The sequence below is a fragment of the Protomyctophum parallelum genome (assembly GCF_964188405.1).
Source record: "Protomyctophum parallelum genome assembly, chromosome: 13".
NCBI classification, from domain to species: domain Eukaryota; kingdom Metazoa; phylum Chordata; class Actinopteri; order Myctophiformes; family Myctophidae; genus Protomyctophum; species Protomyctophum parallelum.
Window position 1 is genome coordinate 19,692,470 of NC_139708.1, and position 14,149 is coordinate 19,706,618.

The window sequence follows — 14,149 nt, forward strand, 5'->3', positions numbered from 1 at the left end:
GGGGTTTTGTTACTGGATGTGGGCTAGGGGGTTTTGTTTGTTGATGGTCTGTTTAATTATGACACCACATCAAAATAAATATATTTCAGAGCATGATCAGTCGTTTGCATTGAGATGTGAGGGGACTTCTGTTTTGAGCGTTATGTTATACTTTAGCTATTTGAAAATAGCAGATCTACAAGCTCGTAGCGCGGCACTCGTAGATCTGCTATTTTTTGAACGTTTTTAACTGTGGAACAACATATACTGGCGGCCAATTACATATAAATGGCCAATTACATTTAACAATAAAATGTTAAACCAGTTGTTCCCCCATTTAGAAATAAAATACAATCATAGACATATTACCAATGTAAAATTACCAAAATAAAATAGACACCATAAAGGACTACACTTCCTCTGGTGGAGGTACTAGATTCTGTCTGAGGAGTGAGTGAGGATCAGAGAACCAAATATTGGCGCCACATTTCATTGTGCACTTTGATTGATTTATTGAATACCAGACAACAATTTACAATTTAGGCATTTAGCAGACGCAACCATCTCAGTGGCCTTGTGGTTAGAGTGTCCGCCCTGAGACTGGGAGGTCGGTGGTTCGATCCCGATGGATTGGGTGTAAATCCCTGCGACATACTAGCGTCATGTACAGGGGTTGACACTAAGGGCCGATTCATACTCCTATTTTACCGCTGTTTCGGCGCTGTAGTGCCGAAATGATTTCGGCTCGTCAGAAATTTTCAGTAGCACCGAAGAGCCGACATTAGGACGGTACCCGCCCCCCCGAACCTCAAATGACGTCACATTGTAGGCTCTACAGAGCCAAACCGACTTTTATTCTGCTCTAAAATAGGTCTCAGAGGCACTTGCCCGTCGCACAGGTCATGTCCTACTTGCCGAAAGGTCATGCCCACTTCACTTGCCCAAAAAGTAAATTGTCCATTATAAAATTATAGGTAGAATTTGAATAACCGTTTAACTGTGTCATAAAAAAATCTCACATGAATATGACTGTTCACAGTTGTTATTTTATATTTGTGTTTAGACAGATATCTGGTGTTGTGTTTATCCACACTTTTCCTGGGCTGTGTGTGCTCCAGTTCCTGTTGATTTCATTGGATATCATTGGTCATCTGACCAGTTTCATTGGCTTTCATTGGATCAAATCGACAGGAACTGGAGCACACACAGCCCAGGAAAAGTGTGGATAGACTGCCTGGAAAGGTTGAGAACCACCACAGATCAAGTGGGCACTATGGACACCTGTAGCCTGGTGGAAACACTCCCTCTGCTGGCAGAGTCAGGTAAGGACATCTGGGCACCTCAGTGTAAAATTGGCTATTTTGTCCAAAATGTAAAAGAATTACATATTATATATATTAAGTATTAAAGTATACATGATGTGAACATGGACGGTAGGCTACATCATTATCAGACCTAATTTTTTCCTTCAAATTAGTTTTTACAGTATATGCTCCAAAATAGGTTTTGTAGCAATTTGTAGAAATATTATATTAGACCTTAATTATCGAATGTTTAAGCAATGTACAATGATCATGTGCCTACTTTCTTTTACTTATTAAAGACTTTTTTTTCTTCAAATATATAGTATAGGCCTAATCTTTTAACATTTTGGACAAAATATCCAATTTGACAACGAGGTGCCCAGATATCCAAGGAAGGTGCCCTATTCACCCTATTGGTCACGTGACTTGTCTCCTGTCATGTGTGACGTGAAGAGAACCAGGGTTATTTATTTTTTAATCATATCAGACAAGACTCAGACTCAGACCTAAGTTACTACTAAGTAGGCTACTAAAGTAGACCTAACTAACTATAAAATATTGCTTAGATTTATATTATTGTTATTTAGAATAAATTGATTATACCTTATAAGTTATTATTATTATTCTCAAATGTATATTTATAGGGCACAGTAGCAGTCGCACTCTATTAATAGGCTATAAAGTTAAAGTGGTTAAAAAAAATCTGCTGGGGACACCCAGCAGGACCCCTGCAGGTCCGCGGACCCACACATAGAGAACCAATGGAACACAAACAGCTGAGTCATGTTAACTGTATAGGCTACACATCACAAATTGATTCCATTCCAAAGGTGCTTAGATCAGATTGCTTCTTAATACGGCACAGTTAAGAAGCAGGATGTAAACTATTACAATGGTGTCCGTGAGGTCAGATATACAGTAGTTGCACTGGCCGGCTCCATGCAGATCTAGTCCAGGGGTTCTCAACCTTTTTGGCTGGGGACCCCCGGAAATGCTTTGGCCATGTCTCCGAATTACTGGGAAGTCTGAGGTTAAGAAATTCCACAGAAAAGGCAGTTAGAATCTCAAGAAGAACCCCACGTTGATTCTTAGTCAAGGTGGTGGTCCCTGGTTCACAATCAGTTGAAAACCCCTGATTTATGGGGTTTATGTGCCCCTCTCTCCCCTGCAGTGCCCAGCGTTGGCGTCCGCTGGAATACAAAGGCTTATTTGCTGCTGTGTAGTTTCTGTGTTGGTTTGAGTGTAATTCAGAACCCACTGCTGAATTATGTGTTTCAACATAATGTTGAGTGGACCCTATACAAAAGCCCCAGGTAGTGTGCGTTGCAGTCGAGTCCACCTAAAGCAAGCCCAAGTCAAGACCAGGTCCGAGGGGGTTGGGGGGAGGGGGAGGGGGTTGCCATATAGACCAGGGGTTCTCAACGTTTATGCGGAAATGCTTTGGCAATGACTCGGGACCCCCGCCCCCTCCCGACCCCCAATATAAATTGACTGCTACAATAACCTTAATGATAGAGACAATACACCATAAATAAATACTGAAACCAGATATTATCATTATATATCGTATATATATAGTACATGCATCCTACCATTAGGGTGGATGCATCCTATACCATTAGGGTGGATGCATGTACTATACTATATGTAAACTCTTCATTTCCATTTTCCAGCCAAAAACGGGTTTTTTTTAAATAATTTGAGGACCCCCCAAAATAATTTGGGGGGTCGCGACCCACGGGTTGAGAACCCCTGATATAGACCACAGTATCTGGGGAACATAGAACTCAACATAGCACCCGCAGGAACAGGAACACAGACAGGTGAACCTAGAATGTTCCTAGTAGGCCTACTGTCCCCATATGGCCTATACTAGTAAGTAAAGTAAGTACATTTTATTTATAAAGCACCTTTCGAAGCAAAGCTACAAGGTGCTGAACAATTGACACAGAACAGAAGAAAGAACAGAAGAAAATGAGCAGAACAAAAAAAAACAAGGCAGAACAAAGACATGGGGCTATAAAATGGCTCAGGTCAAAGGTACATGCATGGGAGAAATATTTACGGAATAAATTAGTCTTTAGGAGTCTCTTAAAACAGTCACTGATTCAGCATTTTTCAATGCCAGAGGCAAGGCATTCCACACAGGGTATAGGAGCCACTACAGTGAAAGCCCGGTCACCCTTAGTTTTCAACTTGGACGCAGGTATTTCTAGCAGACCTTTGCTGGAGCCTACATCATGAATGAACTATGAGGAAATGCATTTTAGTTTGCAGATTTATTTTCCCCAGACTAGTCTTGAAATGAATCTTCCATTTCCTTGTAGCCCGTGCGTGATGTAGCATAAAGGTATATATAGGTGTCACACTCACAGCCCTCTCAAGCTCAAGATCACAGGATTCAATTGCTCATTGCTCATTTTGTCTGACAGCAGAGAACATGGCTGAATGGGTAAGTTACTGATGTGTCTTTTCTTACAGGGTTCTGTGGATTAATTTACCTAATTCCTTTGTTGAAGTTGCTGTTGAAATGAATAGGAGATCCAAGCAGGCACATTTCCTTCTTTCCATTTATTGGTCAGCAATCAGTTACAGGTTATAAGCAATCGTTCCATGGTTACAGCATATTGAGGACTTCATCCCTTCGAGCTAAACAGAGAGAGAAAAGCAGTCTCTCTCTCTGTTTAGCTCATTTACTTCATTACCTTATTTATTTATTTAAGTATGTTGTTAAAAGAAACTCAGTTAACACTTTAAAATAATGCATTAAAATAGATTAGATTAACTCTGAAATTCATTCAGTACACTGTTTTATCACCAGATATTATATTATGCTTATTTTTATGACATGATTTTTGAGGGGCACCAGCCCCTCCTATACACAGGTTTAATGTTTGTCTTTAGTTCAATGTTTGTTTTGTATACGCCATTGACAATGAAGGGAAAATGTACGTCCTAATGTGTCATTTACGTCATATTGTCTCTTTATTGTTAATGGTGTTTAATGTTTGTGTTGGCACCGTTTGTTTTATATCACCATTACATCACCTACTCAACATGAGTTAGACTTTAATATATTAGGGCCCCTCACTTCACACGGGTGTGATTTATTTTTCTCCACTACTTATTTTATTCGTATTCTTTTGTGAAATTCTGCTGTCTTTTACTAGGAGAAGGAGAAACATATCTTTTATCTAGAATCTTGTTGATATCTTGTTGAAACCCCTTTTTTAACATTTTTTTTTAAATAAAAACACAACTTGCTATTTTAAAAATATTTATTATACATTTTGAACACTTTGAAATTCTGCTTTTACTTTTGGTAGCCTACTTTCAAGTCACCCGATGCCTACCTAGAAATCACCTCATTGAATGGGGCTGGGACAGGGTTATTGCTACTTTCTGAAAACGATTAGATTTTCTTTTTTTGAGCGGTGCCTCCACTCCATTACGCAGCTATGTGTGTCCCTATGTCCCTGTACGTGTCTGTCCGAACACGGAATATGCTAGCTCTGTCACAATTTTTTGTGTGTAGAAAACACAATTGTTTGGATTAGGTATATAGATTTATAGATATTATAGATTTATATATTCTATGTTGTTATTTTTTTCAAGGTCAGAATTGGTCATTCTCTCAATGAGACAGAGAAACAGTATGTCACCCGTCGAAGAGACACAGTTCAACAATGCCTGAAGAACAACGGCATCCCCTGCACTCTGGTATGCCTTTATATGTTATTTAGTCTGAGCATGTAGTACATTGTGGCTGACTGACAGCTTGTAGATCTCCACCAATACCAGGGTTAGCTATTTTGAGACAGGCATTAAGTGTGCCATATGCATGGTCCAAGTCGATTCCATGTTTGGGATTTCAATAATTGGGTGTTATCAGTACAGACAGTGCTTCCAAACTTTGTACAGGCCGAACCGTTTGAGCTATACAGCCATGGAACCTATATATCTATAATAAAATGGAGCCGTGTGGGTGCAGGTGTAGTGATGTTCATTGTAGTGAAACACAACAACTCACATATAATCGACACTTCAGTGATGTGAAATGTTTTACATTATGTAAAAATGCATGAAAAATGCAAAAACAAAATAAAATAAAAAGGTTAATATCCAGCAAATTGTTGGAAGCATAATAATGAAGTTGGAAACATAATCTTAAAAGAATTGTGGATTTTAAACGAGCGATATTCAGCAATAATCTTTCTCTTTAAAGGAAGAGGTTCCCAACATTGCTTTGATTGCCTCTGGGGGAGGAGAGAGAGCCATGGTGGCGCTGCTGGGATCATTGCTCCAACTGGGGAAAGAAGGACTTCTGGACTGCATGATGTACCTGGCCGGAGTCTCAGGATCTACATGGTAGAGAGAGAGAGAGAGAGAGAGAGAGAGAGAGAGAGAGAGAATACTAGACACATGAGTTTGTCCTCGGGCCAATATCTCTCCAAGGCTTTTATGGAGGGGCCGGACTGCGGCGCCGGCCAACACACGTTTCTGGCCTTTCATCAATATTGACATAAAAAATGCCACATTTTTAGGAATATCTCAATTTAAATTAATATAAGACTCTTTTCAGACTCACACAGCTGCTCTCCCTGCACTGTCACTCTCAACATTGCATGAGCCAGTCAGTATATTAATAATAAGTATAATAAACCTTATTTAGATGGTGATAATTTCTCTATTTGGACATAATAGCCTATATGTGAGATTGTCTGTCTGATATTGTACTAGAATATATATATATATATATATATATATATATATATATATATATATATATATATATACATATATATATATATATATTCTCAGAATTTTCTCACAGTAGGCTATAGATATTATTTCTGGGGGGCTAGCCGCCTGTTGCCTACCCCTGCACTAGACCCCATGTGCTTCTCAACCAGTGGTTAGGGATCCCCAGGTGGGTCCCCACATGATTCGAACCGCAGACCCATAGACCTGCTCTACCTCCTGAGCCACAGTCGCCCCATTTCTCTCTTGTCCTCCACAGGTGCATGGCCTCCTTGTACCAAGAGCTCAACTGGTCCTCCAAACCCTCTGTGACAGACGCCATAGTAACAAGGCTAGGTTCTGGGAGTCTGCCGTGGGAGGAGATGAAAGCACAGCTGAAAAAGTACTACAGCGAATACAGCAACTACTCTTTGACACATTTCTGGTCTGCAATGATTGTCCCCGTCATCGTGAAAGAGGTATATTGATTGTACAGTATATATTCTGTCATAGTGGCTTGCAAAACAAACAATACAAATGTACAATACAAATGATATGACATATCTGAAGAATGAGGGGAAGCATTCAGCCAGTGTTGTTGTCTCTTCAGATAGATGAGAATGTGCTTTCAGCCCAGAGAGGACGACTCGGACGAGACAGCTCGGATCCCTATCCCATCTATACTATGATTGACAAGACGGTCGACCAACAGGATCATGCCAAAAACAACACAGTTTCAGAAAGTAAAGTGTAATTTCTCTTTTCACCGTGTGTGTGTGTGTGGGTGTGTGTGTGTGTGTGTATGTGTGTGTGTGTGCGTGCGTGCGTGCGTGCCAAGACCCGGCCACAACAGCCCTGCCAATCGGGCTCAGCCCTATTGGCACGACAGGTTGTGTGTCGGTCTGGCAAGTGGGAGACTTGGGGTTCAATCCCTGCTCCTGCGCATATACAGAGTCATTGTTTCATCATCGACATATTGTGAGAAAAACACTTGAATGAATTAATATGTGCACTTAGTTATGTAGCGTGTTGTGGCCATTGAATTTGATGGTGGTTAGATTGAAAGTTTGATCGAAGTTTCCTCCTTGGCAGACGTGTGGTTTGAGATGACTCCCGGTGAGGCAGGGTACTCTCTCGCTGGGGCCTTCGTGGACCAGGCCCACTTCGGGAGTGAGTTCAGCGAAGGGAAGGAGATAAAGCCGCAGCCAGAGATTGACATGAGCTACGTGCAAGGTGACTTAGCCCAGAGAGACTTCACCGTGGTCAGTCCCGTTGTTCTGTTGGTTTTCTTATTCTAACGCCACACACACTATAATGCTACAGACACATGTATAGCTGGAGACACACGTTCGTTATGTTTCTGCATTGAAAACATTTCCGGCAAGAGCCTAACATGTTTTCATGAACACACTTTAGTGTACTGTTTAGTTGTAACGTGTGATTGTTTGTAACTACTGGGCCGCCATGTTGATATGAGATACCTGGGGAGTGCTTTTCTTTTTTTAAATGCAGTTTTAATTAACTAGAATAATAACCCTTGCTCTGTGTTGATCTGTTATTGGTAGGCGTGTGTGGCAGCGCCCTAGCCAGCCTACAACAAATACTTGACCATATCAAGAACTTCTTCCAACGTATGAATTATTCATTTTTTAAATTGTTTATTTTTCATTCGGTTCATTTATTTATCCGAGCATTTAACATACATTTTACATACACACATGCATGTTTTGTTCTAGATTTGGAGTGCATTTGCCACGGATGTAAAGTGCTCCAGACCCTGGTGGACCTGCATATTCAGGCCTTAAAAGAAGATGGGAAATATCCAGAACTTCATGCCCAAACACTGAACAAGCTGCTTGAAGGTACACTTTTAAATATCCAGAACTTCACGCCCAAACACTGAACAAGCTGTTTGAAGTTGTTCGAAGTCAGTGTGTCTGGTAACTACTAAAGTCATCCCATGTAGTGACTTGCACGTTGCTCTGACTAATGTACAGTAATAGTGATGTGTGTGTGGGTCAAACTCAAATCCTGCAGACGGATCATCAAATGCAAAATACTGCCATTGGATGCATGACATGTATGCACACTGGCCAATTTGAGCGAATTCTTAAATAGAAAAGATCCTTCCGTTGATCGCATATCTCTGCCAGGCTGGGTTGACCAGCCAGGGCTGTGTAAGTCGTGGGTTGCAGCCAGAATCTGTATGGCATTTAAAAAAAAGAAGAAGAAGAATAAATAAATAAATAAAAGAAAAAGGCCCACGATTTTATTTAGGCCAATTACTGGCAAACCTTATGGGATATAAGATGCCTGTTTGACGGTCTCATATATGACTCACAAGATCATTTGTACCTATTTTGGTTCAAAAAGAGCATGTTTCAAACAGTTGTAACATTTGTATCATTTTGTTAAGTGAAATAACAATTGACTCTGCATTGTTTAGAGTTTTGTGATTCATAAAAATAAATCAACGTAAAAACACTATAGGCCAACATAGGCAGTGTACACAATCATATTGATTGATCCAAACATGACTTTCTGTTCCAATACAGTCAGTGGGATTATATTATATATTATATAGTAGATTAGTAGGCTATATGTGTCCTATTTAAATTGACTCAATTCCTGCCCAAATCTGTCAGTTTTTGTCTGCAGACCTTTTGCCAGCTTAAAAACAAAATCCCATCCCCCTTTTTCCCCTTTACAGGCAAGCTGGACAGGACAGGCAATAAAGTGGTCTTGGACCCCAACAATAAGACTTTGGAAAAGGCTGGTTGGATGGCCAAGCTGAAGGCTCACACACTGCATGTCTGTGAATGTTTCTCTGACTGGGCCAAGGACTGGTGTAAGGACTGTCTCCATCCAGGTGTGTCTCTCCAAAACACACACACACATGTGCGCACGCACACACACATGTACGCACGCACGCACGCAGTATTCTGTGTTTTGTGCTGCAATTTATGTATCCATTTTAAAGTAGTCAAGAAACACCCCCTGCATTTAAAAATGTTTTGAATTAATAGATGACTACAATACTAGTAATCTGTATTGAATGCATCCAAATATATTTCTGGTCATATTGTATTTCTGATAGCCAGTCTGAATGTGGTTAATATTTATTTGTCTAGTACCAATGTGCAGTGTATACTTCTCATTTCAGTTTGGTGGGATATATTCATCAGCACCATAGAATGTGTAGTTCTTTGGAAGTGGGGAACCACATACAACTTCCTACATGGCATGAGTGGTAGGATCAGAGCTCTATCACTGATTCCAATCAACGTTCAGTGACAGTCACAAAAAGGGCAGTATTCTAATATTAATACTTTCAATAAAATACATCAACATGCATTATGTGGACTAAAATTCTAATATGAAATGATGTTTTTTAAAGATTCACTATCTCAGCTCTGTAATCACGAGTACATTTAATCATGATCGTCTCGTGTATACTTTGTACATACAACATATGGGAAATATTTTAGCTTTTAGTTTGAGAACACTTTAACCTTTCAGATGTTTAAAGTGTTTGATGGGTGGGTGTTTTATGTCTAACTTTGCATTATGTATTGTTGCTTCTGCAAAAACACAGCTGTGAAAGGAAAGGAAATAATAAGGTACTATGTTTACCCAGGGTAACTGGACTAAGCTCAAGAACTTGTTTACAGCCAGGCCCTGCTCATAGAACATTTCATGGTAGAGGTTCAATGCCTTGTCCAAGGGCACTTCAGCGGTGGTAATTTTAACATGCCGGTCCGGGGATACGAACTAGCGACCTTCCGATATCAAGACCGCTCCGCAAACCGTTCGGCCACCGCTGCCTCGAAGGATGCATACTCTAATCAATAAAAAAATAAGAATATTGTTTTTTAATTTATTATTGACATTTTATATTAACAACAGTGCTAATAACTTTCAAAAGTTATTAGCACTATTTCCATTGTGGTCCTTTGTTGCGTTTTAATTTTGAACTGCCAAACCGACTAGATGTGAACTGTAGCTAACTCAGGTACAGTAGGCCTATATCAAATATCTGCTGTCGGGAAGAAACCACCTAACTCCAAAATGTTTATTTTTCAGGAAATTTAAAATATATATTTTTCAGAAAATTAAGAAAACCTTATATATTTTTTATAGTTTATTATAGTTTGACGGTCCAATGGAGTTAGGAGGTTTGGAGTTCAATAGCACTGATTTATGCAAAAACAAATAAAAAACCTCAAAAATGGAGTTAGGAGGTTTCCTTGCGACAGCAACAAAATTATACATGTCATAAATGAAACAAATACAATCTCTTTACTTTGTCTTTGTGAGTAAAAATCATAAATCGAGGTATATTTGTGTACTAAAGGGGGGGGGGGGGGAGAACAATCCATAACAAATGATTGTTGTCAGCTGACATATATCGATTTGGACAAAGTGCTCTGGTTGTAATGTATTTTGTGATTTTTGTTCCACTGAAGAAGCTAAAAATCTAAACCTGGACACCAAAACGAGGGACTATGAAGATGCCGGGCTACTTCTGAACTCTCCCTACTTCGCCGTCCTCAGAAAAGACAGAAACATCGACCTCATTATCTCTCTCGACTTCAGCAATGGGAACACCCTGTAAAGGTAGCGCGCGCACACACATAACACACACACACACACACACACACACACACACACACACACACACACACACACACACACACACACACACACACACACACACACACACACACACACACACACACACACACACACACACACACACATTTGAATTATTTTATTTGGATCTGCACAAGAGGCGTAATACAATAGACCCAAACACTGATCAGAATTAGGTTATACGGTCCAACGAGATATAGCTGCTGCACATGTTTAACACACAGAGGGAAAAGAAGAAAAAAAAAAATATATATATATATATATATATATATCACATTGTTCACATACTATTACTTGACACTACTAAACAGGATGTTTGTTTTGGGTTTTTCAAGCCACCTAGGGATAAATGAAACAACGTATTCTCCAGATAGACAGACTGCATAGTAGCTGAGACAGAACAGTATTTAGCCAGCTTTTTAGCATTTGTTTTTTGCAATCCACCCAATTGCAGACCCCTGAGCACAAGTTTATGGACATGGCCCAGACTTCCAAATACAAGGACAATAAGCTGACAGTTATATCCCAAGGCCATAATACGTTCCACCAGAAGTTGATATTTCATAAGTTTGGATGTAAAACAAGTGTCCATATACAAATCAAATCGCAGCCTATTTCAAATATGGCAGTTTTTCTAATTTCATTGATCTTATATCTTGTAGTGAATTGACATGCGTGTCATTGTGATCGAACCAGTCTATTTTTACAGTGCTGTGTTTATACATTCTTGTTGTCCTGTCCTGTACTCCTCTGATCTTGTCTGAGACCTGGCCAGGTCCACCAGACGGTCATGTCTGGCAATGTACAGTCCTTTATAGTGGTTGCAAACATTTAAGATGTGTGCGACTGTTTATTTGTCTTGTGGTACTGGATGTACACACACACACACACACACACACACACACACACACACACACACACACACACACACACACACACACACACACACACACACACACACACACACACACACACACACACACACACACACACACACACACACACACAACCTGAAAGTAAAATTTCTATTCCTATTCCTCCCCAGAGCAAGCTATTATGTCAATGAGACCTGAGTTCAAATATTCTGTGGTAGGACAGGAAATGTCCATTGTGCAGCTCGTAATCTAATTATAATGCCTCCAGCCTGTATGTATGTGTATGTATTTATATCATTAGCAAATGTTTAACACAGTATATGAAAAGTTAACTATAACGTAATTAACTATTGTAAATATTATTTTAAGAATGAACTCAGATGGTTTATTTTTGTTCCTTAATTATACAGACATTGGAAGAAGCTTCACGCATGTCCAAGTCAATGGGTATACGTTTCCCACACCTACCCAGCAACATCGGTGTCTCTCCAGACCTCCCCTACTATGTGTGTCCAGGAGATGGCAAAATCCCAACCGTGATCCACATGCCCCTGTTCAACATGAAAAACTGTGACGGTAACTATAGTATATATATAGTAGGCTACTTTTCTATGAAAATACTAATTGTACTGTCAATTCCAAATATATTCAGTAAACACGTGTGATCATGGATTTTGCTCAATTAAAGTGTCACCATGCATGTTTGTTCATGCTTTAGTATAGACCTCGAGGCACAAAAAACTCTCCCAATATTGGATGGTTTTGCTACAATGTGCTCCGTTGTAGCCTAGTATGTTGATTAGAAATTGATATTTGTATTAGGAAGAACGTATCATTGTGTTTAAAACTTTAAAACACAATGCTATATGATATTTGGGTGAAACATTCCTTTTAAAGTTTCTGTAGGAAATGGTTTTATTGTTTTCTTGGCCCAGTCAATCTGAAACTCTAATTCAAGTGCCTGATGAATGCTACAATTACAATTGTACAATTCTGCAATTCGAAACTGGCCCCTGTGAAATCTGAATCCCCCCTACCCCCCCCCCCCCCCCGCACCCCATTTCCCCTCACTGTATATGTTTCTTTTCCCTTTTTGCTTCCTTGATGAATTCCTGTTCTGTTAGAAGCGTCTATTTGTACGTCTCTAAATGTTTTGATGAAGTGAACATGGTGGACCCTGTTGTAAAGTGTAAGTGTAATGCTTAATTGGGTCGTCAACTCACAGTTAACAGTCTTTGCTTGAAATGTACTGTAATTCTGCAAACTGTTAATAAATATTTCAATCAATCAATCAAACCAAATGCAAAAAATATATACCAATATTCCTTTTGGTAGTTTGACAAGTTGTGAAAATGACTTTGTTGGATTCAAGTGAGGATACATGTGGGCAGTTGTGCACGTTAGTAAACAAATTTAATTTGTTAAAAAGAAAAAACTCTTCAAACTTTTCAGGCAGCCACCACGTTCTTGAGCACAATAAGAACAAATATGACACCTTCCAACTACCGTACAGCCCAGAAATGATCTCTGACCTGATGAAGATGGCCCAAATGAATGTGACGCTCGCCAAGGACACACTGCTGGGGGAGATGAGGAAGGCCAAGAAGGTCCCAATAAAGACAACATGGTAGCTAAAGTGTAGTATAATATAATCACAAACTGTTACCATCGTTTTGCTCTCTTGGTCATACAAAACTGTCATTTATAGATAAAACAATTACTATATGCATCAATGCATGTGATTTGTCCATTCTCATTCATGGTTTCTATAGGTCGTTTGAACTTTTGAATAAAATCTGAATACATACATAGGCCTAATTGGGTAATTGGGTAGTAATTGCACTGGAATTAAAATACATGTTGATACCATGGTTACCTTTATTAATGTTAAGCCACATCACACTGTAATAAATAAATAAAAAATCCCATAACAAAGTAGTGATTGAAAATTTTCCTTTTTTTTCTCTCCAGCATGAATCATCATATCGTTCAAGAAATCCCACTATTTTTTATGCCACTTTGCTTTGACATCCGCCTGTCTCATTGCTAGATACATATACAGTAGATTATCCCAGCTTGTCATAATATTACACACACACACACACACACACACACACACACACAGAGAGAGAGAGAGAGAGAGAGAGAGAGAACATGCACCTTCCTCACCCAGTGGTCACACAAATGGAAATGACTGACTAAATGAGACAAAATGAAAAACAACTAGAAAAGTGGCATAGGTCTCCACCAGGGAAGGTCAGGTTGTGGCCTCCTGGTGGCGCTATAACAGGCCAATGTGGGTGGGATATATTCCTCAGCTTAGTAGGAAAGTTTGTGAAAGATTTCACGTAAATTGCACGCTGCGTTCATGATTTGGGGCTTTTTGTTCAAAATGGGCCAATCCTGCAAACTTTGAAAGCCAATGTTAGCCAATTAGGATGGAATATGAAATATCGGACAGATCCGTATTGAACACATGACTATAGAGATAGTGTGTAACGATTTGCTGGATTTTTGGACAGAATCTGGAGGAGTAATATAAAAAAAGGGTTTTTCAAAAGTCGTCCTCCTGGTGGCGCTATAACAGGCCGTTCTGGA

At 39.5% G+C, this 14,149-nt stretch overlaps 1 protein-coding gene across 1 annotated transcript; it reads left to right on the plus strand.

Moving 5' to 3' along the window:
* Positions 1 to 1,252: 1,252 nt before the first annotated feature.
* Positions 1,253 to 13,182, plus strand: LOC310868536 (cytosolic phospholipase A2 gamma-like; the record flags this gene model as incomplete). The annotated part of the gene is made up of 11 exons (XM_083778996.1): positions 1,253 to 1,301; positions 3,716 to 3,735; positions 5,509 to 5,651; positions 6,304 to 6,502; positions 7,082 to 7,256; positions 7,589 to 7,654; positions 7,760 to 7,885; positions 8,734 to 8,892; positions 10,490 to 10,634; positions 12,024 to 12,127; positions 13,004 to 13,182. 11 exons carry the CDS (start codon positions 1,253 to 1,255, stop codon positions 13,180 to 13,182), a joined length of 1,365 nt encoding a protein of 454 aa, XP_083635122.1.
* Positions 13,183 to 14,149: the final 967 nt, after the last annotated feature.